The sequence below is a fragment of the Tursiops truncatus genome, chromosome 4 (genome assembly GCF_011762595.2).
Source record: "Tursiops truncatus isolate mTurTru1 chromosome 4, mTurTru1.mat.Y, whole genome shotgun sequence".
Classification (NCBI taxonomy): Eukaryota; Metazoa; Chordata; class Mammalia; order Artiodactyla; family Delphinidae; genus Tursiops; species Tursiops truncatus.
Window position 1 is genome coordinate 76,430,985 of NC_047037.1, and position 27,293 is coordinate 76,458,277.

General features: G+C 40.9%; 1 protein-coding gene and 1 long non-coding RNA gene across 3 annotated transcripts in view; one reads left to right on the forward strand and one right to left on the reverse strand.

Annotated features, from left to right (window-relative positions):
• The window catches only part of CASR (calcium sensing receptor), a 28,502-nt gene extending 2,055 nt beyond the window's left edge, over positions 1–26,447 (reverse strand). The window contains exons 1-5 of one of the 2 annotated variants that reach the window (XM_019923332.3): positions 26,263–26,447; positions 23,622–23,928; positions 18,726–19,610; positions 5,318–5,548; positions 771–894 (exon numbers count right to left, since the gene is read on the reverse strand). In XM_019923332.3, the coding sequence (XP_019778891.1) occupies positions 771–894; positions 5,318–5,548; positions 18,726–19,610; positions 23,622–23,928; positions 26,263–26,447 (1,732 nt within the window). Of the gene's footprint in view, positions 1–770; positions 925–5,317; positions 5,549–18,725; positions 19,611–23,621; positions 23,929–26,262 lie in introns of both variants that reach the window. The other variant, XM_019923331.3, reaches the window with a different exon arrangement.
• On the forward strand, positions 622–26,412 carry LOC109547959 (uncharacterized). The gene is made up of 4 exons (XR_002173969.3): positions 622–823; positions 18,698–18,787; positions 23,303–23,392; positions 25,292–26,412. It is a non-coding gene; the product is annotated as an uncharacterized lncRNA (long non-coding RNA).
• Positions 26,448–27,293: the final 846 nt, after the last annotated feature.

Here is a 27,293-nt window from a genome sequence, read left to right on the forward strand (position 1 = left end):
GCAGTTTTGGGGAATGAAAGGAGCATGGGCTTTGCAGTCAGAGATCTGGATGGGAATCCTGGCCCTGCCATTTATTAGCTGTGTGACTTTCATCAGGCTACTTAAACATTCTGAGCCTCAGTTTCATCATCTGTGAAATGTAAGCAATAATAACCCCATTATTGTGGTGAGGACGAAATGAATCAAAAACAATGATAAAATAATAATAGTTCATATTTATAGAGTGCTTCCAATATGCTAATCAAGGTTTTTATTTAACAAATATTTATCTATAATTTACCATGTGCTTTACCAATACTAACTCAATGAATCCCCCAAACTCTATAAGATAGGTTTATTATTATTCCTACTTTATAGATGAAGAAACTGAGGCACAGGAAAAACATAAGTAAGACAGTGTAAGTACGGTGCCAATCACTCAGCAGGCCATCTATCATGGCCTATTAACTCTGGAGACGGGAACAGACAGAACTTTGTCTATTCAGGATCATTGAGCTATAAGAAAAAGAAAACAATATTGGAGAGCAGTATTGAAGTAAGAGAAAGATGTGTAACAGGTGTGTTTGTAAGCTTTTATGGTATTACAGAGACTAACATTCCTCTTCTTACCCCCTCAGTGCCCAGCCCAGCGTGACGCTCAGACACACCTTGTTAAATGAGAAACCATGCTAAGCACCATCGCATCCCAGCCCTTCCAGGTACTTTGCTGATCCCAGGGCCCCAAAGTGAACTGAGCTCTGCATGGTGTCCACGAGGGGCTGCTCCTTTACCTGTCTCATCACTATACTCCCCGTCGGGACACTCCACGCACTCAAAGCAGCAGGTGGGTTCCCCCTCAATGATTCCTTTCCTGGTCCCTGCTAGGCAGTCTCGGCTGCAGTTGGAGAAAGGCACCTGGAGGACAGAGATCACAATAGTGAGGGGCTGCAGCCGCAGGATCAGTCTTGCAGCTCCACTGACATGTGTAAAACGGAGGGGCTGGGCACCAGGACCAGTGAGGCAGACTCAGGCCCAATCCAGGCATAGGAAAGTCCAGAGGTCTTTGTTCCTGTTATCTATGAAAGGGAGGGATGCCTATGGGCAAGTGCAGGCGCGCGCGCGTGCGCTTGAGCACACACACACACACACGCGCGCGTGCGTGCACACACACACACCTCAGTGGGATTCTAGAAAGATTAATTGTTGGGAGTCTACACCGTGACAAAATCCTCCTTAAACAGTCTTCCCTTCCATCGTCTCCAAGTCCCATAATGAGACATCTGTTTACTTTCCATAGAAGTAAAAGTTTGAAACAAACTAAAAGACACAGGAACATGGACCTACACAGAGAGGGAGAGTCACAAGGGGAGATGCTGAGACGAAGGGAAATTTATTTGAAAATGAGACTTTGAACTTTGTAGCGAATTGCAATTCCTGCAATTTTCTTTCAGGCTTTATAGGGTGATTTCTGAGATCCTTGCAACAGCTCAGTGAGGCAGGCAGGACAGGCATGGAGGAGTCGGAAGTAAATGGATCAGAAAAATATATCAGGTAATTACTAACCAAAAGAAAGCTTCAGTAGCTACATTAACTTCAGATAACATGGATTTAATTTAATTTATTTATTTCCGTAGTGGACTTCATGTGCACAGAATTTGATTAATCATAATCCTTGTTTCTTTCCATCATGACTTGTCCATGTTTGAACCACTTTGGTTAGTCATTTTTAATGACTACCATCCAAGACAAAAACTAGGACTGGGACAGCAACCTACATCTAACTATACACTCCCCTTTCCACTTACTTCCTCCTCAGCACATAGTCATACCTGAGATGACCGTCATCCTGTGTTCACCACAGGCAAGTAGTACTAAACTCTCAAGGAATAGAGCAACCTAATTTTGTACAAACTCTATCAGAGATCAGGAAAATAATTTTTTTTTAAAAAGGAGTACCCTCCAACTCAGTCGTGTAAGGCCAGTATAATAACCCTGATTCCAAAACAAGACAAGGACAGCATGAAAAAGAAAAAAAAAAATATTACAGGCCCATCTCACTTATTAAGTTGTCTTCAGAAGCAGAGCTGAGTTGAGGATTTGTGTCCAAGTGATTTATAAGGAAAGTTCTCCCAAGGGAACCAGGAAGAGACTAGAGGAAGTAGGACATAGAAGGGAGGAGAACAAGCAAGGGTGTGATCCCGAGCAACGTCCCTCAGACTTCTGCCTGATCCCCCACGGGAGCTCTGGACTGTAGGTTATACCCCAGAGCTGTCCTGATCTGAAGAAAAGGGCGAGGGCTTTCACACTTCCACACCACTCATAGGTTAAGGGAAATGTAAATTCCTAGGCTCTTCTGAGGTTCTCCTTTGCCTCTCTGAGCCTGTGAGCAAAATGGGTTCATTAGCCTGCAGGCAGTCTTCTGAAAAACAGCATCAAGTTCTGGTTATTGGAAGTAAAAATGTACAGAAGTCCTGGAGATACATGCAAAGTGTAAGGAGTCTGAAAGGATCTGGAAAGAGTACAACTACTTTCTACTACTTGAAAATAGATGAAAAATACTAAAACTCAAAGGATATGAAAAAGAAAATACACCATGATCATGCTGAGTTTATGCCAGGAATGCAAACAAGTTTAATATTAGAAAATCTGTGTCATTCACTGCAATAATAAATTAACACAGAAAAATATGATCATCAATGGATGAAAAGTATTTGATGAAATGTAACACAAACTAGTGATAAAAACAATGAAAGAGAGTAGGAAGAAATACCTTTATCTTGAAAAAGACCCCCAAAATTCTTAGGCTTCGGACGCACAGGCTCAGCGGCCATGGCTCACGGGCCCAGCCGCTCCGCGGCATGTGGGATCCTCCCGGACCGGGGCACGAACCCGTGTCCCCTGCATCGGCAGGCAGACTCTCAACCACTGCGCCACCAGGGAAGCCCCCAAAATTCTTAAAAATCATTCTATTCTAATACACAATATTAAAAGCATTTACTTTAAAACAACGGTGCTCAGTATCACCACTATTATTATATATTGCACTGGAGTTCTTGGCTGGTGGAATAAAACAAGAAAAATAAGGGCAAACATATTGGAAAAGGCTAAATAAATCTGTTATTTTAAATAAAACTGCAGATGATATGATTGTCCACATTAGAAACAACTGGAGAGCAGCCCCAGGCTAAAATGCCCAGACTGCCACTATTCTTACCTGAGTTTCATTAGTTTTTCTTAAAAAAAAAATCCTTCACCTTTTGATGTATGCTATTGGTTGATTTCTAGGTTCTTAAAGGGTTGTTTTTGACAGTTTTGCCCAATTTACCATAGCTTCACCATTTCAGAAGTCCTGCTTCTATCTCGTTCTCTGATCATGCCAGGTAACTGAGTACTTACTCTAGAAATTTATTAGGTATTTACTGCCTAACAGTCTATGTGTATCAGAGATAATAGATGTATCATAAGAATGAAGTATACTTTGCAAAAGCATCTTGAAGGTAGGGAGCAAGTCTTCCTCATTTTTGTAGCCCCAGTTACAAAGCCTTGAATAATGCTTGATACGTGGTAGGGCTCATACTATTTCCAAAATATCTCTTTAATAAGACCTTCCCCGTCCCCACGACTGCTTGAACTGGAGACGTCTTACAAAGTTAAACACATGGAAAGCAATAAAATAATTATCATTGCTTCCAGCAAAAAAGAAATAACTGGCTTAACGAGGAATTTCAAAACACTTGAACAGAAGATGATTGACACTATTTTCTAATGAAAGAGGAATAGAAATGGCAGTATCAGACCTGATGATTGCTAAGATTCTCAGGACCCTGGTTCGAAGGAAAGGAAAGGGAAGGAAAGGATAAACTACATCTACAAACACTACAATGTTGGAATGTTTGGCTATCATTATGTTCCTGTAGATTCACTGCGAACTCTACTGGATCACGATATATCATATATTTTATACATTGGTGGTCCAAGTTTGTTGATATTTTATTTAGGATGTGAGCACATCTATGTTTATAAATTGGCCTATAATTGTCTTTTCTTGTACTGTTATTGTCTGTTTCTGGTGTTAAGATTATATCAGCCTCATAAAATGAGTTTAGTAGCTTTCCCTCTTGGCTTCTGTTAGGCTGCGAGTGACAAAAACCTCAAAAAAACAAAATAAAAATGGTTCAATCTACACCAATTAGAGACAATCAATTATGTGCATGAATGGAGGTAAAATATAACCTGGATGAGTCAACAGCAGGGAAGACTTGATAATATAGCTGATCAATTTAGACTTCAGTCAGTTGAAACTTGTGATAATTTAGACAAGAGTATAAATAGTGGACAGAGGGATATAACCTCTGGAACCCCAAAAGTTCTGTCTGGAAAAGGTTATGACATGTTTATAATTGAGAATCCACCCTCTGAGGTAGAAGCTAAAAAAGACTTGCACACTGTGGATGATATTAGCTATCTATAGGAGAGCTTCTTGTGGGTAACTTATCCTATGTATTGGGAAACAGTGAAGTTGTAGTATTTCATCAGAAACCCATCAACCTAAGAAGCATTTGGTAAAAAGATGAAGTTGAATTTTTGGTCATGTTATAAAAAGTGGTTCAAGACACTCAAAGGTAATAATAGAAAGGCAAATGCAAAGAGAAATGTAGTGGGTCTCATCCAGGTTTCTTGGGAGAGTTAAAGAGGATGCCCGGTCCAGGGTCTGTTTCTACAGAGGATCCGGGTCCTCAGCAGCCTACTATATTCTAGGACGCAACCATCATGGAATAGTTATTATTTCAGCATATTATGCATCTTTTCCTTAAGGGCATATTCATTGGGTAATGTGCTTCTGGTTATTAATCAAGCTTCTAGATGCAGTGATACTCATGGAAGGGGGTCCTGATCATGGTCACAAGCATCCTCCTATTTGTTACAGGTCTCCCATAGCAGGAGAATAAATTGTGCTTTTGACTTATACGTCAGTCCTGAGCTATCTGGATGACAGGGAACTACCTCTGTGTGAATTGTCCATGCCCTGCCTTGAGTGATGTTTTGCTCTGGTTGGGGAAAGTTTTAGTCAAGGAAACTATTATTAGCCAAGGAGTCAGATTTGTAAAGAATAAAACTGTTTCAATATAATAAGTATGGGGCTCAGGTTCTGAAGATTCTCTTCTGTGCATTAAACACTCATGGATTTCACAGGGAGCCCTGGCAATGCAGTTAGTGAGTTGAGGGAAGTGGACTCATGATTCTGGAAGTCCAGTGGTGAAGTCCAAGGCCCTCCCAAAGCCCAGCACAGTTTCTGCCTGTGGTGGAGGCATCTGGTATCCTGATGGACAACACGTACCTCCCTTGAGAATCCACTCCACAGGATTTTCTCCTCATTGATGAAGAGCCTTTCTCCTTTCTTGGCATAGACATTGTAATATCCAACTTCCTTAAACACTATGGAGCCATCCTCTGGGGAGAGGTGCCAATTGATGATGGAATAGTTCCCTGCCAGGTCTCCACATTCATCGAAAGTTACCTGCTCCCCCATATTGTTGGTAAAGTTTAGGTGCCGTAGGTGCTTCAGGACCTAAAGAATAGAGATGAATATTCTGAATAGAAGCCACAGGCTGCCATGTATGGTTATGTAGGTTGAGCGCTACACAGGACAGTAAACTATCTTGTTCAAACAAAGTGGAAGGAACATGACCTGAAGAAGAGAGGCCTTTTTGCAATTCACACTAAGGTACTTATATGTGTTAATGGCAGCCCTGGTAACCCATGAACTTTGATACTCAACTTTATTTGATACTCAAATTGTAACTGGGGTAGGAAACACTTTCTTGAAGTCAGGAAAGGAAAAGGAATATATCTCACCATGGCCACTGGCCAAATCAAGACTTTTGCAGGTGCACCATCACCTGGCGGTGTCCAGGAGGGGGGCAGGGTTTGTAAGCCAGAGCCATCCCTGGTGTCTTCTGAGATGGGCTTTGGAAAGAGTAAGTACTCTTACGCTCTGCACCATCTTTCCCTATGCTACTGCTTCTGTAGAAGTGTCTTGTTGCCAAAGATCACAGAGAGAGAGTGGAAGGAAGAAGGAAACAAGGGTGTGAGTGGAGTCTTGGCCATCACTCTTGTAATAATCATGGCCAATCCTTTACTTTTTACAGGGTTTTATGGGTCACAAAGCCCTTGTACAAAAAAAGTAATGATAATAATTACTAAACCCTACTAGTCGTTTTATTACCTTTGAGGCACAATGCTAAATACTTTATATTCGTTATCTAATCTTCACAATTACCCCCACTTTATTGATGGAGAGACCGAGGCACAGAAAATAGAAGTATCTAGTCCAGGGTCACACAGCTAGCAAGTGGTGCCAAGCCTGCGTTTGTAGTGGCTCTGCTCCACTGCAGCATCACTAGGCTCCTGCCTCTGCTTCCTGTGTGCCCCTGACTTTGGTCAAGAGGGAGCAGTGGGCACTTTGCAGCTTATCTTTCATGCGGGACCTGCCCAGGGCCAGGGGGCCATCGAGGCACCAAGAGAGAGTGAAGCACACACAGTCCAGACTGTGAGAGTAGGAGTGCTCACTTCCACTGTACCTCACGACTCATGGGGCTTTCTCACTCTCTGGCTCTGAGTGCGTTTCCTCACCTGCAGGATGAGAGGGCTGGGCCAGAGAGGCTGCAGGAATCTCCAGGTTCTAGTATGAACTTCTTTCTGTTCTATGGTTTGGCGTACCCCAGGAGTACATTTAGAGGTCCCTCTCCCTTTTAGCATAGCTTTTTTTTTTTTTTGGCCGCGCTACGCGGGATCTTACTTCCCCAACCACGGATCGAACCTGTGCCCCCTGCAGTGGAAGTGCAGAGTCCTAACCACTGGACCTCCAGGGAATTCCCTAGCATAACTTTTTTTTTTTTTTTTTTTTTGCGGTACGCGGGCCTCTCACTGTTGTGGCCTCTCCCGTTGCGGAGCACAGGCTCCGGATGCGCAGGCTCAGCGGCCATGGCTCACGGGCCCAGCCACTCCGCGGCATGTGGGATCTTCCTGGACCGGGGCACGAACCGGTGTCCCCTGCATCGGCAGGCGGACTCTCAACTACTGTGCCACCAGGGAAGTCCCCCTAGCATAACTTTTAAGGTGCCTAAGAAAACAGCATCTGATCTGACACTGGGAAACCTTTGGGCCCAGCACCTATTATCCGCATGTGTGACAAAGGGAGGCACCTTTCATGTTCCACTCCACTCCAGAGATGACACAGCTTTTAAACAATTTATATCCGTATTGACTTTATTTTAAAGTAAGCATTTATTGTAAGGAAAATCAAATGAAGAAAAGGAGCCACCTGAATTTGCTCATAAACAGCCCTGGGATGAGCTTGGGGATAGAGTCTGTGGCCAGCCACATGTGTGCACGGGCACAGCACCCAGGGCGCCTGTGTGAGTACTGCTGTGTGTGGTTACTCCTTTAGTGCTCTCACTGCTGCCCTGGCAGATGCTGGCTGCCCTGATTTTTGTCCCAGGCCTGTGGGGGAAAGGGGACCCCTTACTCCCTGCTGCCTGGTTCTTCTGTTCTGCAACCAGAGCTGCTGAGTCATCCTCAAAAAAGATGGAGAATGAATCCTACCAAGGATTCATGCCACCCATGTTCTCCCAAGCCTTCCTCAGTGGTCATCAATCTTACTTTTTTCCCTTCATTTTTACTGAGTCCTTAAAAACATTCCTCAGAGAGGTGGTGCCGCTGACATACTCCTTTCTTATACCTCCAACTCTCCTCCCTTTGTCCCCTTGCTCTTGGGATGATCTCCTCCTATGCAGTGGGATACATCCTTTTGTCTCTACCCTAACACATCCCTGTCCTGATACATCTCCTTCTCTTAGAGGAACACACGTTCCTTCTCTATAAGGCTGACCTCTCTTGTAGTACTCAGAACCTCATTCTTCCCACCTACTCTGGAACTTTTCTGACATGAACAATCCACCCTTCTCCATTCCATACCCATGCCCCTCCTACTTCCTCCTGGGGACCTACCATGGTTCAGATGAAATATGCTTCAACCTTCTCTACGTAGCTTCCCAAGCCTTCCATACTTTGGTCCCACGTAACTACCACTACTTGTTAGTGCAGATGTTTTATCCTCACCATATCCTTTCCACATGTCATGCTAACTCTGCCTTTGCCCTGATGTGTGTAAAAGATGAGAAGAGTGGAGAGGTAGGGGACTACATCTTATTTACACTTCCTATGTGCCAGACATTGTACTAATGCTTTGCACACACTATTTCATCTAATCCTCATAGCAAATCTATGGATAGGAACTATTAGTATCTTCATTTTATAGATGAGGAAACTGAGGCATGAAACTTGCGAAAGTCATAAGCTAGAAAGTTCTCCAGCTGTGATTTAAACATGTGCTTTTTGCTTCACCCTCCTGCCTCCAATATAAATTGTTGAGAGTGTTGATGGCAGGTATTTGTTAGTAATAGTTCCTCATTAAATATATTTTTAAAAAGCATCATTCTTGTTTGAAGAATACTTTAAAAAGCATATGCAGCAGTAAAGCTAGAGTAGTTAGTGTAAATTTTCTTCCTCCTATCCAGGTTTCAATTCCTAGGTTCTTATTCTCCAGGCAACAAACTCCCTCTCTCCTTTTCTCAGTCTACAGCTTCTCTGCAGTGAAACTCTCCAGACAACAGTGGGTGAATTGGAAGGGGAACTGGCATAAGATCATTTCATAATTAAATGGTCATCTTCCACATTAGATTGGACAGAAAAGTGACTCAAAGATCATCGCTGGCTATAATTCTTCTGTATTGCTATTGGCACAGGCTAGCGATTTCTACCATAACCTACCTTGAAAGAAAATGGAACCAATCAAAATCATTAAAAATTTTTCTATTAAAAAACTCATTGTAAATACAAGGTTAGATTTGTATACTGTTAGAATCAATCAACAAACAAATATTTATAGGTTATCCACTGTGTGTTCTGAACTGGGCTGCAGTAGTACAGGATGTAATAGTAATAAAGTTCTCATGGAGTTTACCTATGGATTAGGGTGATAAGATATAAGACTTTGGATGATAGAGCCAACAGTGCAAGATAAAATACAGTTAATGCCTAACTTATGGGGTATCAACTCTAAGTACAGAGAAACTCAGGGGAGATGGACATTAAAAAGGGCTGAAATGGTCAACACAGGCTTGAGGTATGGTAGGAATTTGTAGTGGCAAAGGACAAGGGGAAGAAAGGTATTAAAGACAGTGGGCACAACATGGGAAAACAAGTATCAATATTATGGAGGCAGTGAAGAGACCAACTTCTCAAAATTTATGTAAGTGCTAGAGAACAAGGGAAAATAAAGTTGAGAGGCAAAGAGCAGTTAAGGCAAAGAGGCTAGATTTCATGTCAAAAGGCATAGGATCAGGTAATAGCAAGTGTTGATAAGAATGTAGAGAAACTGGAGTCTGACATACACTGCTGGTGGAGATGTAAAATGGTGCAGTCATTTCTGAAAACAGTCTGGCACTTCCTCAAAAAGTTAAACATAGAGTTTCCACTCAACCCAACAATTCCACTCTTATGTATATACCCAAGAAAAATGAAAACATAAGTCCACACAACAACTGTACATGAATGTTCATAGCAGCATCATTCATAATACCCAAAAAGTGGAAACAACTTAAAAGCCCATCAATTGGATGAATGGATAAACAAAATGTGTCATATAATGGGACACTATTCAGCCATAAAAAGAAATGAAGTACTGATACATTCTGCAACACGGATGAGCCTTGAAAACATGCTAAATGACAGAAGCCAGTCACAAAAGACCACATACTTTATGATTCCATTTATATGAAATGTCCAGAAATGTCCAAATATATAGATACTGAAAGTAGATTTGTAGTTATTTAAGAATTGGGTCATACCAGTCAGAATGGCCATCTTCAAAAAATCTACAAACAATAAATGCTGGAGAGGGTGTGGAGAAAAGGGTACACTCCTGCACTGTTGGTGGGAATGTAAATCAATACAGCCACTATGGAGAACAGTATGGAGGTTCCTTAAAAAACTAAAAATAGAACTACCATATGACCCAGCAATCCCACTATTGGGCATATACCCAGAAAAAACCATAATTCAAAAAGACACATGCACCCCAATGTTCATTGCAGCACTATTTACAATAGCCAGGATATGGAAGCAACCTAAATGCCCATCGACAGATGAATGGATAAAGAAGATGTGGTACATATATACAATGGAATATTACTCAGCCATAAAAAGGAATGAAATTGGGTCATTTGTAGAGATGTGGATGGACCTAGAGACTGTCATACAGAGTGAAGTAAGTCAGAAAGAGAAAAACAAACATCGTATATTAACACATTATATGTGAAATCTAGACAAATGGTATAGATGATCTTATTTGCAAAGCAGAAATAGAGACACAGACGTAGAGAACAAACATATGGATACCAAGGGGGAAAGGGGGGATGGGATGAACTGGGAGATTGGGATTGACATATATACACTACTATGTATAAAATAGGTAACTAATGAGAACCTACTGTATAGTACAGGGAACTCTACTTGGTGTTCTGTGGTGACCTAAATGGGAAGGAAATCAAAAAAAAGAGGGGATATATGTATACGTATAGCTGGTTCACTTTGCTGTATAGTAGAAACTAAGACAACATTGTAAAGCAACTATACTCCAGCAAAAATTAATAAAAAAACAGATGAATGGATAAAGAAGATATAGTATACACACACAATGGAATACTACACAGCCATAAAAGAACAAAATGTTGCCCTTTGCAGCAACGTGGATGGACTTGGAAGGCATTATGCTAAGTGAAATATGTCAGACAGAGAAAGACAAACACTTATGATATCACTTATATGTGGAATCTAAAATATACAACAAACTAGTGAATATAACAAAAAGAAACAGATTCACAGATATAGAGAACTAGTGGTTACCAGTGGGGAGAGGGAAGGGGGCAGTGGCAGTATAGGGGTAGGGGAGTTAGAGGTACCAACTATTAGCTATAAAATAAGCTACAAAGACATATTGTACAGCACAGGGAATATAGTTAATATTTTATAATAACTATAAATGGGAATATAACCTTTAAAAATTGTGAATCACTGTGTTGTACACATGTAACTTAAATAATATTGTACAGCAACTATGCTTCAATTAAAAAAATAAAATAAATTAAAAAAAGAATTGGGGGAATGAGGTGGTAAGGAGTGACAGCTTTGATATGGCGAAATGTCCTAAAATTGATTGTGGTTGTGGCTGCACAACTCTGAATATACTAAAAACCATTGAATCGTGCACTTTAATGAGTGAACTGTATATAGTATATGAATTATATCTCAGTAAAGCTGTTCCAAAAAAGAAAGTATAGAAAGGGATTTAAAGTATACAAATATGACTTCATTGGTGGAGCTGACGTTCAGCTGCAGGTAGAGACCTTGATACCGAGGTGACCTCTAGGATACTTGGTGCTGAGAGTTTACTAATGAGACCTGGTAACTCTAGCCACAAATGGGACAGGAGATAAGGACAGGCAGAAGGTAAGAGTTAGTAGTGCAAACATCTTATCCAGAAAAGAAAGCACCCTGGAATCTTTGTGGCTAGAAAATTTATACCTACAGTTTATTAGACCAAGCTCCTCTAAAGCAGATGTTTTCTTATTCCTTTTTGTATTCCTAATGATTTGTAGAGGGCCTGAATTTTAATGGCTACTCAAACTATGTGTGTTAAAGGTTTTGGTTAATAGAGTAAACATTAAATCAACACTGTTAGGTTTGTCAAATGGTGCCCAGAATGAGGTTTTCACCAGTCTGAGGATAGATGAGAAAAACAAGGTCAACGTGAGATCTGAATTCGTTAAAGAGTAAATAGGAAGAAGGACCATAAAAATTAAGGCTTTTATATAATTGGTTGCAATTTAAACCTATATATTAAAAAGCAGAATACTTACAATTATACTATGGGGTTAAGGGCCAACACAGTTTCTCCTTTTGAGGTATAAATGTAACCTAAGTTCTTGGTTTCTGATTTAAAAAGAAAAATCAAACTTCTAGATTCAAACAAACAAGCAGGCAAACAAGCAAACAGGGAAATACTAGAATTTGCTTTAAAATGTGCTAGAAGATTTTACTTAAGTGTGATAGGATAGATACATCCTATCACACTTAAGTAAATTACAGTTTTCATAGGATAAAATAACTTTCTCTTCACGAAGGAAAAAGAGGCATCTTGGGTTTTTCTGAGGAAATATTTCCTTTGCGGTCTTTTTAGAAGGCTCGAGCTAAATATTATATTTTGCATGTCATGTTTTCGGTTATAGGCATAATTTAATTCTCAGTAAGCATTCAAGACATAGAATAAACTGATTATAAAACCTCCACCACTTTCTTGAGGGAAAAGAGAGTTGGAATCACCATAGTGTAATAGTGTTGGAGTCACAGCTGGGAGTTGCTTGAGGAGAAGGGTAAATCCCAAACACAACTGTTCCATATAAGAATGTGACAGGAGGATGCCAGATGAAGGATGAAGAGAGCAACCAACACCTAAAATGTGGGACTGGAAGTCTCTTAATATAGAGAGAACCAGAATTATTCAATTAGCTATGATAAAGTAATTCAGACTAATTGCATGAGGGATGAGGCTTCCTTTCTTTTCTTTTTATAAAAAAGGCCAAAATATTACTTAAAAAATAGTTTATTATGTATAGGCAGTATCCTAAGCACCGTATGCATATTAACTAATGTCATCCTCATAAAAACCTCATAAGTTTCAGATAGAGATATCTATTCTTCAGGTGAGGAAAGTGAGGCCCAGGCACACTAAGTGACTGCTCAAGGCCATAAAGCTGTTACGTTAGGTAGTAACTGGGATTTGGATCCAGTTGGTCTGGCTCTAGAGTCCAAACTCTCAACCATGACACTATATACTTAGATTATATAGCCCATCTACTAGGCTGCCTATCTCTAGTTACAACAGGTTGAACAGTATAAAATTTAGGTTGAGAAGATAGACATATTTTAAAAATGGGATGGTAGAGACATATATAATGCTTGGGGCAACCCAAGAGGCAGTAATAGGAAAAGTGGTCCAAACTGAATGGCATTCAGATCCCCGTGCAAGCCCCCTTCCCTGGGGGCTTTCCATTGTTTTCCATTTTTAATCAGTTTTATTGAGGTACAGTTTACATAGGATAAAATGCACCCATTTTAAGAGTGTAGCTCTGAGTCTTGGCAAATGTATTTGCCTGTGTAACCACCACTACTGTCACCCCAAAAGGTTCCCTAATGTCCCTTTCAAGTCAATCCTCACCCCATTTGCAGCCCTAGGCCACTGCTTGTTTTCTTTCTACCATTAGAGATAGAATATCATATAAATTGCACAATACTGTCTGTACTTTTTTTTTTCAGTCCAGATTTTTTCACTCAGCATGATGTTTTTGTGATTTGCCTGTGTTGTTGGGAATTGCCTTTGCATTTGATATTTCCTTCAAGGAATAGATCCCTTTCACACATCTGATTCATACTTAAAGGCCTATTCAGATGATATCTTTTACTTTCTTCCTTACTTCAAATCCTAACCTGCATAGTACTGTAGTGTTTCATCCTCACAGCAGGTATGCAAGCAAGATCACACGAGTGTTGCATTTTTCTAGTCAAAATTTGCACCTTGTCCATTAATAATCACTTATCTGTTTACTAAGTCATGTCTTTAAGTCATCTCTTTAGGCATCTTTAATATTTCTTTTGGCATGTTGACTTGCATGTTTTGCACTTGAGCACCTAATTTTCTGCATCATACCTTGCATAACAGGGAAGGTGGAGATGGGAACAATTTCACCCTTAAAAGCAATGATAGGGAATCTTTAAATTGATAACCACTGAACCACAAAAAAGCAACATAAGCTAAAAAATAATTTAGATATTTCCTCCAGAGAAAACACTCTTCTTTTAGAATTTTATTTATTTTTATTTTTTTATTTTTGGCTGCACTGTGAGGCTTGTGGGATCTTAGTTCGCCAACCAGGGACTGAACCTGGGCCCTCAGCAGTGAAAGTGCAGAGTCCTAACCACTGGACCGCCAAGGAACTCCCTTTTTTTTTTTCGCGAATTTTCAAAGAAGGAACTAATAGTTCCATTAAAAAAGAAAATACACAATTTTGTCGATACTTGAGATTATAATTCTGTATAATACACTTCTAAGTTATTTTATTTGGGGAGAAATATGAGGAGAAAGAAAAAATAAATGAAGGGGAAGAGAAAAGAAAAAAGCTAAAAGAAAGACTTAAACATAGAATATAATATACAGACAGAGACTGACAGGCTCAAAAAGAAAACCAAACACCGAGAAAGACTACTAAAAGAGGGACAGATGCGCGTAACACGCGTCACTTAGATGGTCATGTGTTATCTATTATGTGGTAATATTTCCATCTTGTGGCCTTTTAGGGTATTTCCTCTAAAGGGTTTTAAAGTCAAATTATTGCTCATTATAAGCATAAATGGGAATCACCTCTTGGTATGTACTCTCAAGGTCAATTGAATTAAGCCGAAGACTAGAAACTAGAATTTCCAGAGCTTACATAGGGTATCACTTTTTAGTACAGAGGGAAAATGGGATGGAATGCACGAAGCACCCCATTCACATAGATAATGAGGGACAGTTCACAGAGATAAGGAGCCTATTGCTTCTTGGCCACTTCCTGTGCTATGTGTAGGGAAGCCCAGGACCAATTGCTTTCTCTAACCTCAGTCGTATTTTCTTATCTCCCCTCCATCTCCTCTGGCTCTCACCTCAATTCGTCCCCTTCCCCCAAACTTCCTGGTCAGATCAATTCCATTTGACTTCTGTTATCACCATGGTTCTTTCACCATGCATGCCTTTGTTTTGGAGGGGGGTCACGCTGCACAGCTTGTAGGATCATAGTTCCCCAACCAGGAATTGAACCTGGGCCCCAGCAGTGAAAGCACCAAGTCCTAACCATTGGACCACCAGGAAATTCCCATGCATGCCTATTTTTTGACTAGTGAGTGGTTGGTGTAAGGTGGGGGAAAGTAGGAAGCATGCCTTGTGCACAATTGTCCTGAGAGAAGGAAGCCGGTGGTTCCTTACCTACTTATTTACATGATGTTCCATTCAAATTTGATCATTAGGCATGTGACCCAGGCTCATCTAATCAGAGTCTAGACTACCCTGGCCGGAGTCACTTGATTCAAGCCTGGGTTATTGGGTAGAATAATTCTCTGCAAAGGACTCTATGTCATGTTGTCAGGTCAAATCAACTAGATTGCTACTCATTCATTCATTCATTCACTTATTCTACGCATATTCAGGTGTCAGGTGTTCTGGACACAGCGCTGAACAATACAGACATAGTTCCTGCTCGTATGAAGCTCAGAGTATTGCAGAGGAATCAGAGGGAAGAGAGAGCTGAGGAACCGTGTGAGGAGGGCTTGGGGTCTCTGTGGAGGTCAGGAGGGAATTGGGTGTTGTGTGCTCTTAAGTTACCTGTTGGTTGGTGTTACTTTAAAGGCATATGACTTGATTGATAAATTTTAGGGGGAGAAAAGATCAACAAAAGAAGAAGATTGTGATTGACCTTATTTAATCAGAAGTTTAGTTGATAAGAATCTATTTTGGTTAACTGAAGAGCTGTGGAAGATTAACTTGGGTATACATAAACGGCAAAAGTGAGGAAGAAAGCATGGTCAGCAAGTGTGTGTGGGTAGTATGATTTGAAAAGACTTCCAGGAGAAAGTGAATTTTGAAAAAGAGTTAAAAGTTCGTGGTGGACAATGATAGAGGAGACAAAACTTGATAGCTCTTCAGGTAAAAGTACTGTGCCAAAAACTAATAAGTGCTTGTGGGGAGGTACCAGGCAGATTGGCTTATAAGAGAACTGAAAGAAGGTGGGGCTGGAATTCCAGGCTGAGATACTTGGATTAGATTGTATGAGTGATAGGTTTCCATGGAGGTGTTAGTAATGAGAGTGAAGAATTGTTGGTCCATCTCCTGATAGACAGAGACATGACCAAGTGCTTAAATTCCAGAATGCCCACCCAACCGCCTGGGTTCCTAAGGCTTAAAGGAGACTTACAGCAAGCACACAGGACACTTTGGGCAATGCCCACATGTTGCTCCTCCCCAGAGCTCTGACCCTATTTTCCTATCTGTCTCCTCTCCTGGATGAATTGTGCCAGACCGCATGTGAGCCAGGAGGACACGAATTTACCTGTCCGAGGGTCAGCTGAGGTGTCTGTGTAGTGGCTACTTTTTATTTTGGCCACTTTGCTACTCTTTCCTCCTCCTTTCGGTAAGGGCATTCTGATTGCCCTTTGGGGATCCAACCCCCCTCTTACTCTCAGTCTAAGTAGTTTGGGAGAATGCCACTCCTAGCTTCAGGGATGGACTTGTGATCTTAGGCTGTCTAATCGACGTGGTTTCTGGGACTTTTCCAAGAAATCCTGGGAAGTAAGCAGAGCCTAGCAGTAAGGATTTTATGAGCCTGAAGCTGCTACAGAGGCTGGAAACTGCTAAGCCCAAGGAAGAGGAACAAAGAGATGAAGATGAGAGCATCTAGTTGTACCTGCGGTATTTCTGAGATTTTTCAGTATTGTGAGCTAATACTGTTCCTTCTTTTGTTTAAGTCACTTTGGTTTGAATTTTCTATTGCATGCAGCGGAGAGTCCCACCCTTGACTATAGCCTAATTCTTGGCTTTTTTTCTCATGTGCCCATGCTTTGACCTTGGCCATCTGGATTTTACTTCCTTGTCTGGGAGAGGAGTCCCTGGAGAGCAGAACTGTCAAACTACCTACTGGAAGCCTCTTTTCCCTTCAATCCCACCCTGGGATTTTTCTTTAGGTTTTTTTCCCCCATAGGCTTTTCAAGAGGGAGAGGAAGAAGGGGAGGGAGACATGGAAGGGAAGAGAGAAAGACACTAGTATTTACTAAAAGACTGTCCCTTTATTCCTCTTTCTTAAAACTCCACTCCATGGCATCATGGCTCCTGAAGTCTTTTTGGTCTTTGACCTTCATTAGAGCTCCTTTTTTTTTGCCAGGCAGTGTGTGGGGTGCAATGTGAGGAAGGAAACTTTCAGTCCCTCATAAAGATTAGAAACTTTAGCCAACGATGATGCCTGAGTGACACGTCCCACGCACGAGAAGGGCTAAGAACTTGTAGGTCCTTTTGGCTCATTCTACCAGCCTAGACAGTCACTCCTCATCCCATGAGAATCTCTAAAGTGACTGACATAGGATGTACGTTCTTTTGTTTCTTGGCATCTTTTCCCAAGGTTTGTGGTGGTTGGATTCTGTATGCAAAGCTGGTTTCATTATCATGTTTTACTCAGTTGATTGATTAATTTGAGGCATATTGAAATCCTACTTAAAATAATCACCACCTGTTTAAGAGTTTGAAAATTTACAAATTGCTTTTACATATATCATCTTACTTCCTCTTCAAAAGAAACTTGGTTGGAAAGTAGGCTGGGTATTAGGGTGATTTTAACGATGAGGAGACTGACTTGAGCAGAGCAGTGTCTTTCCTGAGATGATGTAGCCAGTAAGTGGGGGAGCCATAGCTGAAGCTGGAGGCTGAGTCATTCAACCCATATTCAGGGATTCACACCCTCCCCTCACGCCCCACCCCCCATCATGCACTCTCTGATAGCTCAGTCTGGGACTGAGGAAAATACAAAAGGAGCGTAAAACACGGTCTTATTGAAAAATCAAGGTACATATGCAAGACATGAACAGCTCCATGGGATATAAGTTGGGCCAGACTTTTATCTTCAGAAGCTCTATGAAATAAAAAAGATTATGATGTCTCTCCTGCATATAACTGAAGAATACAAAACAAGTCTAAACTAAAGTGTAGGGATTCCACTTAATTTTTTTTTTTTTTTTTTTTGCGGTACACGGGCCTCTCACTGTTGTGGCCTCTCCCGTTGCAGAGCACAGGCTCCGGACGCACAGGCTCAGTGGCCATGGCTCACGGGCCCAGCTGCTCCGCGGCACGTGGGATCTTCCTGGACTGGGGCACGAACCCATGTCCCCTGCATCGGCAGGCAGACTCTCAACCACTGCGCCACCAGGGAAGCCCAATCCACTTAAGTTTTGATTATTTTCTATGACAACTACTTCAGTGCTTCTTTTTGAAATATCCAATATCCTTTTAAGAAGAGTTTTTTCTGTGCCCTTGATTTGCTTGTGTCCTAAGCTTAGTTGACTTATGGGGGGGGTCCAGCACATTATATTTTGAATAATATAATGGCAAAAGTGGTGGCTAAACATAGTGACACTAGTTTTATGGTTTTATGCCCCTTGGTATATGGAATATAATAGGTACTCAAGAAATAACTTGTTAAGTACAAGGGAACAATATATTTAATTTAAGCACTATAAAAACACTCCACTCAGTACTAAATCTGTCCCAGGATATTTAAAAACATTTAGGGACCATACTCCTGATATTTTGAACCACTAGACTAAAGAATAGTTGAGCTCAAGGGTTCAAACAGATAATCAAATTAAATTACTATCAATTTTGCAGAAGTCAGTTGCTCAGATGTTTGAAAAGGCAAGTTGAATCCCAGGCTACATCTAGTGACCTCATTTAGATATTGGCTTTTTGAGGTAACCACTTTAATCTGTCTTGCTTGGATCAGTCTAACTCTGCTTTATTACACAGTGAACTGCTATCTAAGTGAAAGATGTACCTGCCAAGCTTCAACCTTCTTGATATCTGCACAGGAGCCGTTGGTGAAGAGCCCTCTCCCAGGTATGCAGGTGTATATATCTTGCAGGGCATGAGCAATGGAGTAGACGGCTAAGTAGACATTGTAGGATATCCGTAAATGTGTATAATCCATGTAAGGGGTCTCGACACTACTGATGTTCTCATCCCCTGTACAGAGAGGTCGGAAGGCGGTGGAGCTGTTGCTTATCCTACCACCACCTTCTTCGTGACCTCTCAGGAAGGTGTCCATGGGTAATGGTCCTTTAGCACCTTCTTGGAGGTGGCAGTTAAATGTTTCTTCCCAAAACTCCTTAGCAAAACCGTTGTGGACAGACTTCCTGGGATGGACTTTCTGCAGGAATTCCCGGAAACCTGGGATCTGCCCAGCCTTCAAAGCGAATCCAATGGTGCCTCCGACCACATGGAAGTATTCAGGCATGGCGATCAAGGAAGAGCTGGCCCAGGCCTCGCTGGCCAGCCAGATCCTACCCGTGATATTTCGCCGGACGATTTCCTTGATGAGGGGTTCCAGGTCTGGGCCACTGGAGAAGACGACGATGACTTTGGCTGTGGAATTCTGTATCACCTCCACCACTTGCTGGATCTCTTCCTCATCAGAGTACTGGGAGATGAGTTCGCTGAAGTCGATGCAGATGTCCCTCTCCTCAGCTTCCTCTCGGAACTTCTCGATCCCTGGCCGACCATAGTCATCATCAGCTGCAATTGTGCCCACCCAGTTCCAGCGGAAGTACTCGATGATGTCAGCCATGGCGGTGGCCTGGTGTTCATCATTGGGGATGGTACGGAGGAAGGACTTGAACTGATTTTTGTTACTGAGGAGTCTGCTGGAAGAGGCATAGCTGACCTGGAAAGAACACAGAATGAGTGAGTGATTGAGGTGCCAGGCGAGCCTCCAGACTGTGTGGAGGAGGCTTTTTGAACATTCACTGATCTAATATATCAAATGCTGGTCACTGCAGACAGGATGAAGGCGTGAAGACAACCAGAATCTATTCCTCTCCAGTGTGAGCACTCAAGCATCTGTCAGTCTATCAAGGAGCATTCTAATTCCCAGCAGGTGATCCTTCACAATGCTACCTTCAAAAATGGGTCTGATCATAAAGTCAACCCAACAACAGTAGGATCTACTTAACCTTTATGCACTGTTCCATAGTTTCTCCTAACTTCCTCCGTGCTGCCTCATTGGCTACAATATATCCACGTACATATCTTCTGCCTGTGGGGTCCAGGTTCTCATTTGAACATTTTAGCTTCCCCTTTACTATAATGAACACTTTGTCCATGACTTCTGGAAGGAATCAGGTTCCCTTTGGGTTATGAACCTAAGGCTCTTTAGAGAAGCCTCTGGGGTTCCCCTTTCTTATTCTGCCTAGTTTCTCTCTTCCAGTCTCCAGCTATTCCCTCTCTCCCCTCCCCTATCTCCCCACCTCCTCCATGCCAGAAGTACTTTAGATAAAAGTACCCTCAATTGCAGTCATTTCTAAGAACTGTTTATTATTTAGGCTCAATTAGCCATTTAGGTTCATTAGGCTCAATTCCCCTTCATCACAATCATGATGATGTACATCATTAAATATAGTCAGAAAAACATCCTTTCCTCTCCTGGCTTCTCAGTGAGTTCAACCACCACCGGCAGCCCTTTCCTCTGTGCAATTTCAAGTGGTGGTCGAGGCCTCTTGACAGGCTTTTGTTGTGGGTCTCCAAAACATAAAGAGGCTGAAAAGGAACCCTGGAGAAGCTGCCTTGATGTGTTTCCACTTTCTAGGACATAGCCAGTACTATATTTGAGCATGGATGTGGGTCACCAAGGGTAGAAAGCCTTACCTTTTGTGGTAAAAGATTCTTGCCTGAAGAAGTATCCAAATATCATGTAAAGCATTCGTTAGTGCAGAGCTTCCCAATTTCTTTTCAAGTTGTGGCAAACATAGAAGGTGGGGTGAATGGAGGAGGCTGACCAGCCCTGATGGGTGTGTTCTGACCACCCTAGACCCCACCCACCATCCCAGACCTGGAGAGGGTCAGATCTCAGCCTATCTGCAGCACTGTGTGTCTTGGCTCACCAGTTAGGAAGTTCCAAGTTATTGAACCATTTCTTCTGAAGGACAAAGTATTTTTATTTTAATTTAACTTGAGGTTTATTCATATTTCATCCCTGCATTCTTTCAGCATTTTTGCCATTAGCAGTCTTGTCTTTCAACTCTTTTTTGTTGAATTTTATTCATTTTTTTATACAGCAGGTTCTTATTAGTTATCCATTTTATACATATTAGTGTATATATGTCAATCCCAATCTCCCAATTCATCACACCACTACCACCCCCCGCCACTTTCCCCCCTTGGTGTCCATACATTTGTTCCCTATGAAGGACAAAACCTTTTTACACTGAATGGAATTTCTTCTTGGTAATGAAAGAACGTTTAATATCTCTTGTTCTCCAGTTTTCTAGAGAGATTTAAAACTTCTTAAGAATACCATGTTGAAGAAATTTGGGGGAATGCCTTTTTAATATTTTTCACTGATTGAAACAATTAGTTTTCAATGTTCAGTGCTTTAAAATGAATTCTTTCTATATATTTCTTCTTATTAATGAATAGTTTCTACATCAAAAACATAAAAGACATTGATACATGAAAGACCTGGTCCAACTTTGCTAATGAGCAGGCATTATTTTTCTGACAAGAGCTTTGATTTTGAGAGTTATAATATGAAAGTGATTTTTTTCCTTTTATTAAAATAAGCTCCTTCTTGCTCTACTGTGACACCTCATGAGGCAGGTAGTTAGATTAAGTAATTGTTGAGATGTTATTGTTTTTAGAGAGCTCTATTTGCAGACCCAAACAACAGGCTTCTTGATCAGGTTTTTGCAAATGAAAAGTCTACTCAGGCCTTTTGTAAATTCATTCAGTATTGCTTACTTCTTGATACTTTTTTGAAAAATGGGCCAAAAAGGGTTTTAAAGATATAAAAATTACAAATAAACATATCCTCCATGGATATGTTTCTCTTAAAGAATGCATTTATAATATTTGTCCACTTTTTAAAAGGAAAACTATAAAAGTGGGGATAAATACCAATTCATTACCCACTCCCCCCCCAAAAAACCCCTTAAAAACACACAAAATTTTTTTATTGTAAGAGGGGAGAGTTTCATGAATGATTCAGAAAACTTCTAACCACAACTTGTTCTAGCTGGTCTGCTTGTTCCATCCACTAGGTGGCGTGAGTGGCATAAGAAGTTCAACTGGGGCCTCTGCCTTCACCCAACAGGGCGTGGTTCCCAGCTCTGCTGCACATTAGACTCATCTAGGGAGCTTTCAGAACTCCTGACGCCCAGGCTGCATCTCATATCAGTTAAACCAGGATCTCTGGGGGGTGAGTCCCAGGCATCAGTATTTTTAAAGCTCTTGAAGTGATTCCAACAGGCAGCCATGACAGAGAACCACTGCTGCGGATACACGTACATTGGTTTGACTGATAATCATTATAGCCTTCTCAGCACTTTTATAATTCAAGCTCAACTTAACCTTATATTTCATCCAAACCACAATGAATTAAAACCCTCCCCTTCGTGTTCTTTATTTACTTGGTGGCAATTACATCTTATGTCTGTTGGCTATGACAACCTGCTTTAACTGTGTATCTAAAATACTACTACGCAATATGCCAAATATAAAGATGCATATTTGCATCTTGCCCAACACATTTACTCTTGTGGGCTTTGTCAGATCATTTTGGCACAAAGATTATAGAGCCAGGGTTTCCCCATGGGAAACACCTTTAATTCCCTGAAGTAAGGATTCGGGAAATGATGACAAGACTTTCTCAGTTGCCACATGTATAGAAAGGGATAATGGCTATCACCAAGGAAACAGAGACCTCCCAGCATAGAAATGTGAATTTATCAAAGGTAGTCTTAAAAATTTTAAATACTAGACACTGAAGAAAATAATTTAAAGTGTGATATATAATTAAATTAAAAAATTGATATATGAGATGCAACACAATTGAGCTGATTCTCCCACCCATGGACATTTAGGTTTTTTCCAGTTTTTCACTATTATAAAATGATGTCACAGCCCTATAAATATTAATATGAAAAAAAGGTTTGCTCTATAGTGTTAATGGGAAAAAAATCAGGTTATAAGATGGCATTTAGAGTTTGCTGTCTTTTTTTGGTGAAAAACATATGCAACTTTGAACAAATGTTTATTAAAGCACTTATTTCAGTGAATTGTTAGTATCTGAAAACGTAGACGTCTATTTCCCTGTCTAGGCTGAGTTCCTGCAGGGTGGAAACTGCTTATTCATATACACTCTACAAGTATTTGTTGAATGAAATAGAATATTTTCCATTTCTAGAATGTGCAAGATAATGATTAAGTTCCGATTTTGTGAGAAAATATGCTCTGCTTTCCTCCGAGCTAAACTTTCAACCAGAGGAGAGAGAGGCAGAGACTTTTAAGGGACTAGGATTTGGGGCAGATATTTTGGGTTTGAAAGGTGGGATTTACATCATTTGGTCTCATTCCTTTTAGTAAAGGCAGAAGAACAGCCATTTACTGATGGAATGGAGTGGAAAATAAATAACTGAACCCTTTGGAATAAAAGACAAAGTTTTATACAAGGTATGTTTAAAAAAATTTTGGAAGAATTGTGAAGGCTCAGTTGACATTGTTGACTCTGGGGTCTCAAAAATCCCCAGTGGTCACGATAGAGATAATTAAAAGATCTTTTGTGCCAAAGTAAAGCCAGAGAAGGGAAAATAGCAAACTGTATGGACACTGGGTGTGGCATCCTCCCAGCCTGCTTTCCTGGCCCCTGCCCACATTGCCCCATCTGAGATGGCACGCGTACCTGGGGGATGTAGAAGAGCCCCAGCAGGTTTGCCACCGCTGTGGAGATGCCTGAGCCAGTTGCTCCCACCACGGCGATAGTAGAGGGGATGTGCTCTGAGCAGTTGCAGAACTCATCAAGGTTCAAAGAATCGATTTTGTTCTGGGCCACAAAACTCAGGGTGGCTTCCAGGGCTTTAGAAACAGTGTTGCAAGTGTCGAATATCCTGTATCCCAGGGTCATGTTGGGAAGAAGGGCTGGGCTGCTGTTTATTTCCTCTATGGCAAATATCATAGCTTGTAGCCAGCGAAATCCTCGGAAATTATACCTGGAAGAAAGAAATGGAAGAAAGCAAGAGGCTTTCTGGTCAACTTCTTTAGAGTACAGACTGGGCAAAGCTGGTTTGAACCTCGTTCCATTACTCTGGTTTCATGACGTTGTGTTTTTTGAGACTCAAAGTCCTCTCTGTAAAATGGGGATAACACCTACTTCAGAGGGTGGCCGTGAGCATGAGATAATTATGCACAATTCTCAGCATGGTGCCTCACACAGAGTTAGGGACTAATAATAACAAGGATTGTGGTTAGTAATAGAATGAATCATTTGTATCTGCCTTATCCAACAAAGAATTTGAAATAACTGATATGAGGTACTTTAGTAAAAGTAATACAGAGATATTAAAAAAAAAAGGACCAGGGAAAATATAAATAGATTAGGATTTGAATACATAAGAAGCTAAAAATAACTTCAGATTTGCAGAGTCACAAATTTAAACTGACATTCCTGGAGGTAGAAGAGGAAAGGGAAATGAGTGATATCTTCATAAACAAACAAGCAAACAAATATTATGCATCGGAAGGCTATTCACAAACAGTGGTCACTTCTGGGTGGTAGAATGATGAGTTTTAAAATTGTGTGATTTTGTCTTTATACTTTCTATTTTAAAAAATAAGCATGCATTGCTTTTCAAAGAACATTATTTTAAATAAAAATCAAGCAAATTAACAAAGCGAAACAGGGTCAGTGACATAGTTTTCACTCTTCCAGGACACAGCACATAGTGAGAGCTTGATAAATGTTCTGAATCAGTGTATCAGCACCCAGAGAAGAAAAGCTAACAAGTCTGCAGTTTCTCTCTTTGTATCGTGGGTTTCCTGACTTGAACTCAAAGGCAGGGGGAAAGAAATACAAGCTGTTATACTTCACTGTATCAGTTAGGGTCCTAAATGTCCTGGTCTAACTTTTAATGTGACATTTTCTCTTAGTCATTTTCTTCATGTTTCCTTCATTTATTTATTTTTTTAAACCTGCAAAGTTATGAAGATCTATTACTGAATTTTTCATTACCTAAAACATCTATACTGCTAAACTGATTTTCCTATCTTTCTTTAATACAATTTATATATATATATATATATATATATATATATTATTTCAGAACAAGCTCTTGCTTGATCTCAGGTATGTATGTGGCACCTGCACGACTCTGTCCAGCAAGGGAACAACAAAAAGGATATTTGTCCACATGGGTTACGTGAAGGATATAAACAGCATCAGTGAAATTCTACACTTAGTTTTTCTGCACTCATAAAAAAATGTGAAAATGTTATCTAATTTGTGAGCCCTCATTAGAACACGAGCAGAAATCCAGTTTTGTTGGAACGATTCTAGTTTTCATTTTCATTTTCTAGGTATCAGGAAGACCAAGGGAAAGTGCTGGATCCCTTCTGGAAGTTGCAAATCTCAAGAGAAAGTGCTCTTCTCTCTCACAAGATGGGTCAAGACTTGAGGTGCAGTAATGGTCTCTGATGTCCAGATTAAGGCAGGTGATATACAGCCCTCTGTACTCCGCAGAAGTCAGATACTATTTGAAGGAATTGTACCTAGTGTTAGACGCCATATTCTAAGAGTCATGATAAATTAGGGAACATCAGAGAGAGGGCATCCAGAATGGTGAGGGTCTGAAAATCATGTCATGAAACAACTATTTAGAAAACTATTTGGTCTGGAAAAGAAATGATTCAAGGGGGCATGTTAGCTGTCTTCAAATGGCCGAAGACAGAGTCCAGTGAGAGAGTTAAGATGGATTCTGTGTTTCTCTATCTATGTAGATGGATTCTGCGTTAGCAGGGGGATTTCAGCTTCCTATAAGAATTCTAATGGGAGTGATTCCAAATGCTACGGGCTGCATTTTGAAGACGCCCAGGTCATGCCAGCCACTGAAGTTTCTTTCAGCTTTAAAATCCTTAAAAAAAATAAGAGTGAGGCAGCCAACACTCAGGTATTATGACCACTGGGGCACTTAAGGTCATTGGGAGATTTTACTACTCAGGTTTGCAAAACCTACAATAAATTTCTTTCTAGGTACTTGGTCTTCCATTAAGTAACACAGCCTCCAGGTGAACAATGATGACTGAGTTACCAAGTGACCAAGCACGGCTCCAACAGGCCATGGATTTTTCTATTCAGTATCTTTGACATTTTATTTTTGGAAAAATTTCTTTTAAAAAAATGAGGGGGGGGGAATAATAAGCTTCAGCATGGTTACCAGTCACCATTTTTGAAAAGAGAGAACCAACTTTGAAAAAATTATTTCAGGTTTGGTACAGCTTTTCTCCAACCACCAGGAGAAAAGACTCTCCAGGGTGGCTCCTGACCTTACCTGATACATTCCACAGACTCCGGCCTCGACTTTAGATCTTGATCTTTGGCTGCTACTCCAAAATGAATAGGAAAGAGCCCCCCGAGGATAATGTCCCCTTTCTTCTGGGCTCGCTGGTCAGGCCCATAGGCAGAAGTACACCAGGTAAAAGCCAAGAAGATCCAACAGCAGCTATAAAATGCCATAGTTCTGCTTTCTCTCCAGGGGGAGGGACAAGGGTGCTGGTGGTCTGGGGGCCCCTGAGAACTTTCCCCCTTGGTGTGACTTACTCCCTGCGGTGGAGGCACATGTCTACAGAATTAGTAACAGAATGGAACCGTGGTGTTTGAATTTCCACTTCTGCCCTCTCCATCGCAGGCTAGTGAGGCGGGTGGTTCTTGAGTCTTCAGAAGCCACATCATGCAGAGACCGCGGGTAGTACTTTCTAAAAACAAAAGAGAAACAAAATGAATTCAACTAAGCCTAAATCCCATGTTGTTATGATGACTGAAACAGAAGTGGCTCAGAATTTCCACTTAGAGAGGCTGAGGGGTAGCAGGTGGGGAGGGCATGGCTTTGAGCCTCATTTTTATAGCACTTCACATAAGATACAGAACATTTCAATTGCCCATATCAGAGAAGGACCATGTTCATTTTAAAGAGGCCATTGATAAGCTGAGGCCTTCACTGATGTTGCCACTGGATTTTAATCCCTTCATTCTTCCGTGTGAATAATGCACAGAGTTGGCCTAGTGGTAGCAGTTCCTTGTATTATACTACTAGTAATGCTATTTTATTCACCATATATGTTTGTATGGAAAATACAGAATGAGTCATAGTTAAGTTTAAATCTGACTCCAAATCAAACAAAAATGTCAGAGAAGGCCACTTATTTTTATTTATTATTGTACTCCCCCCACCCCACTTTCGGGGCCTCCTCATCCCAGATTTCTGGTTCCATTTATAATATGATACTCCATAAACCTTTGAAGAATAGTTCTTGGAAAGGATGCAGGTAAATCAAGGGTTGGATTATGTTCTACCAAACTCTA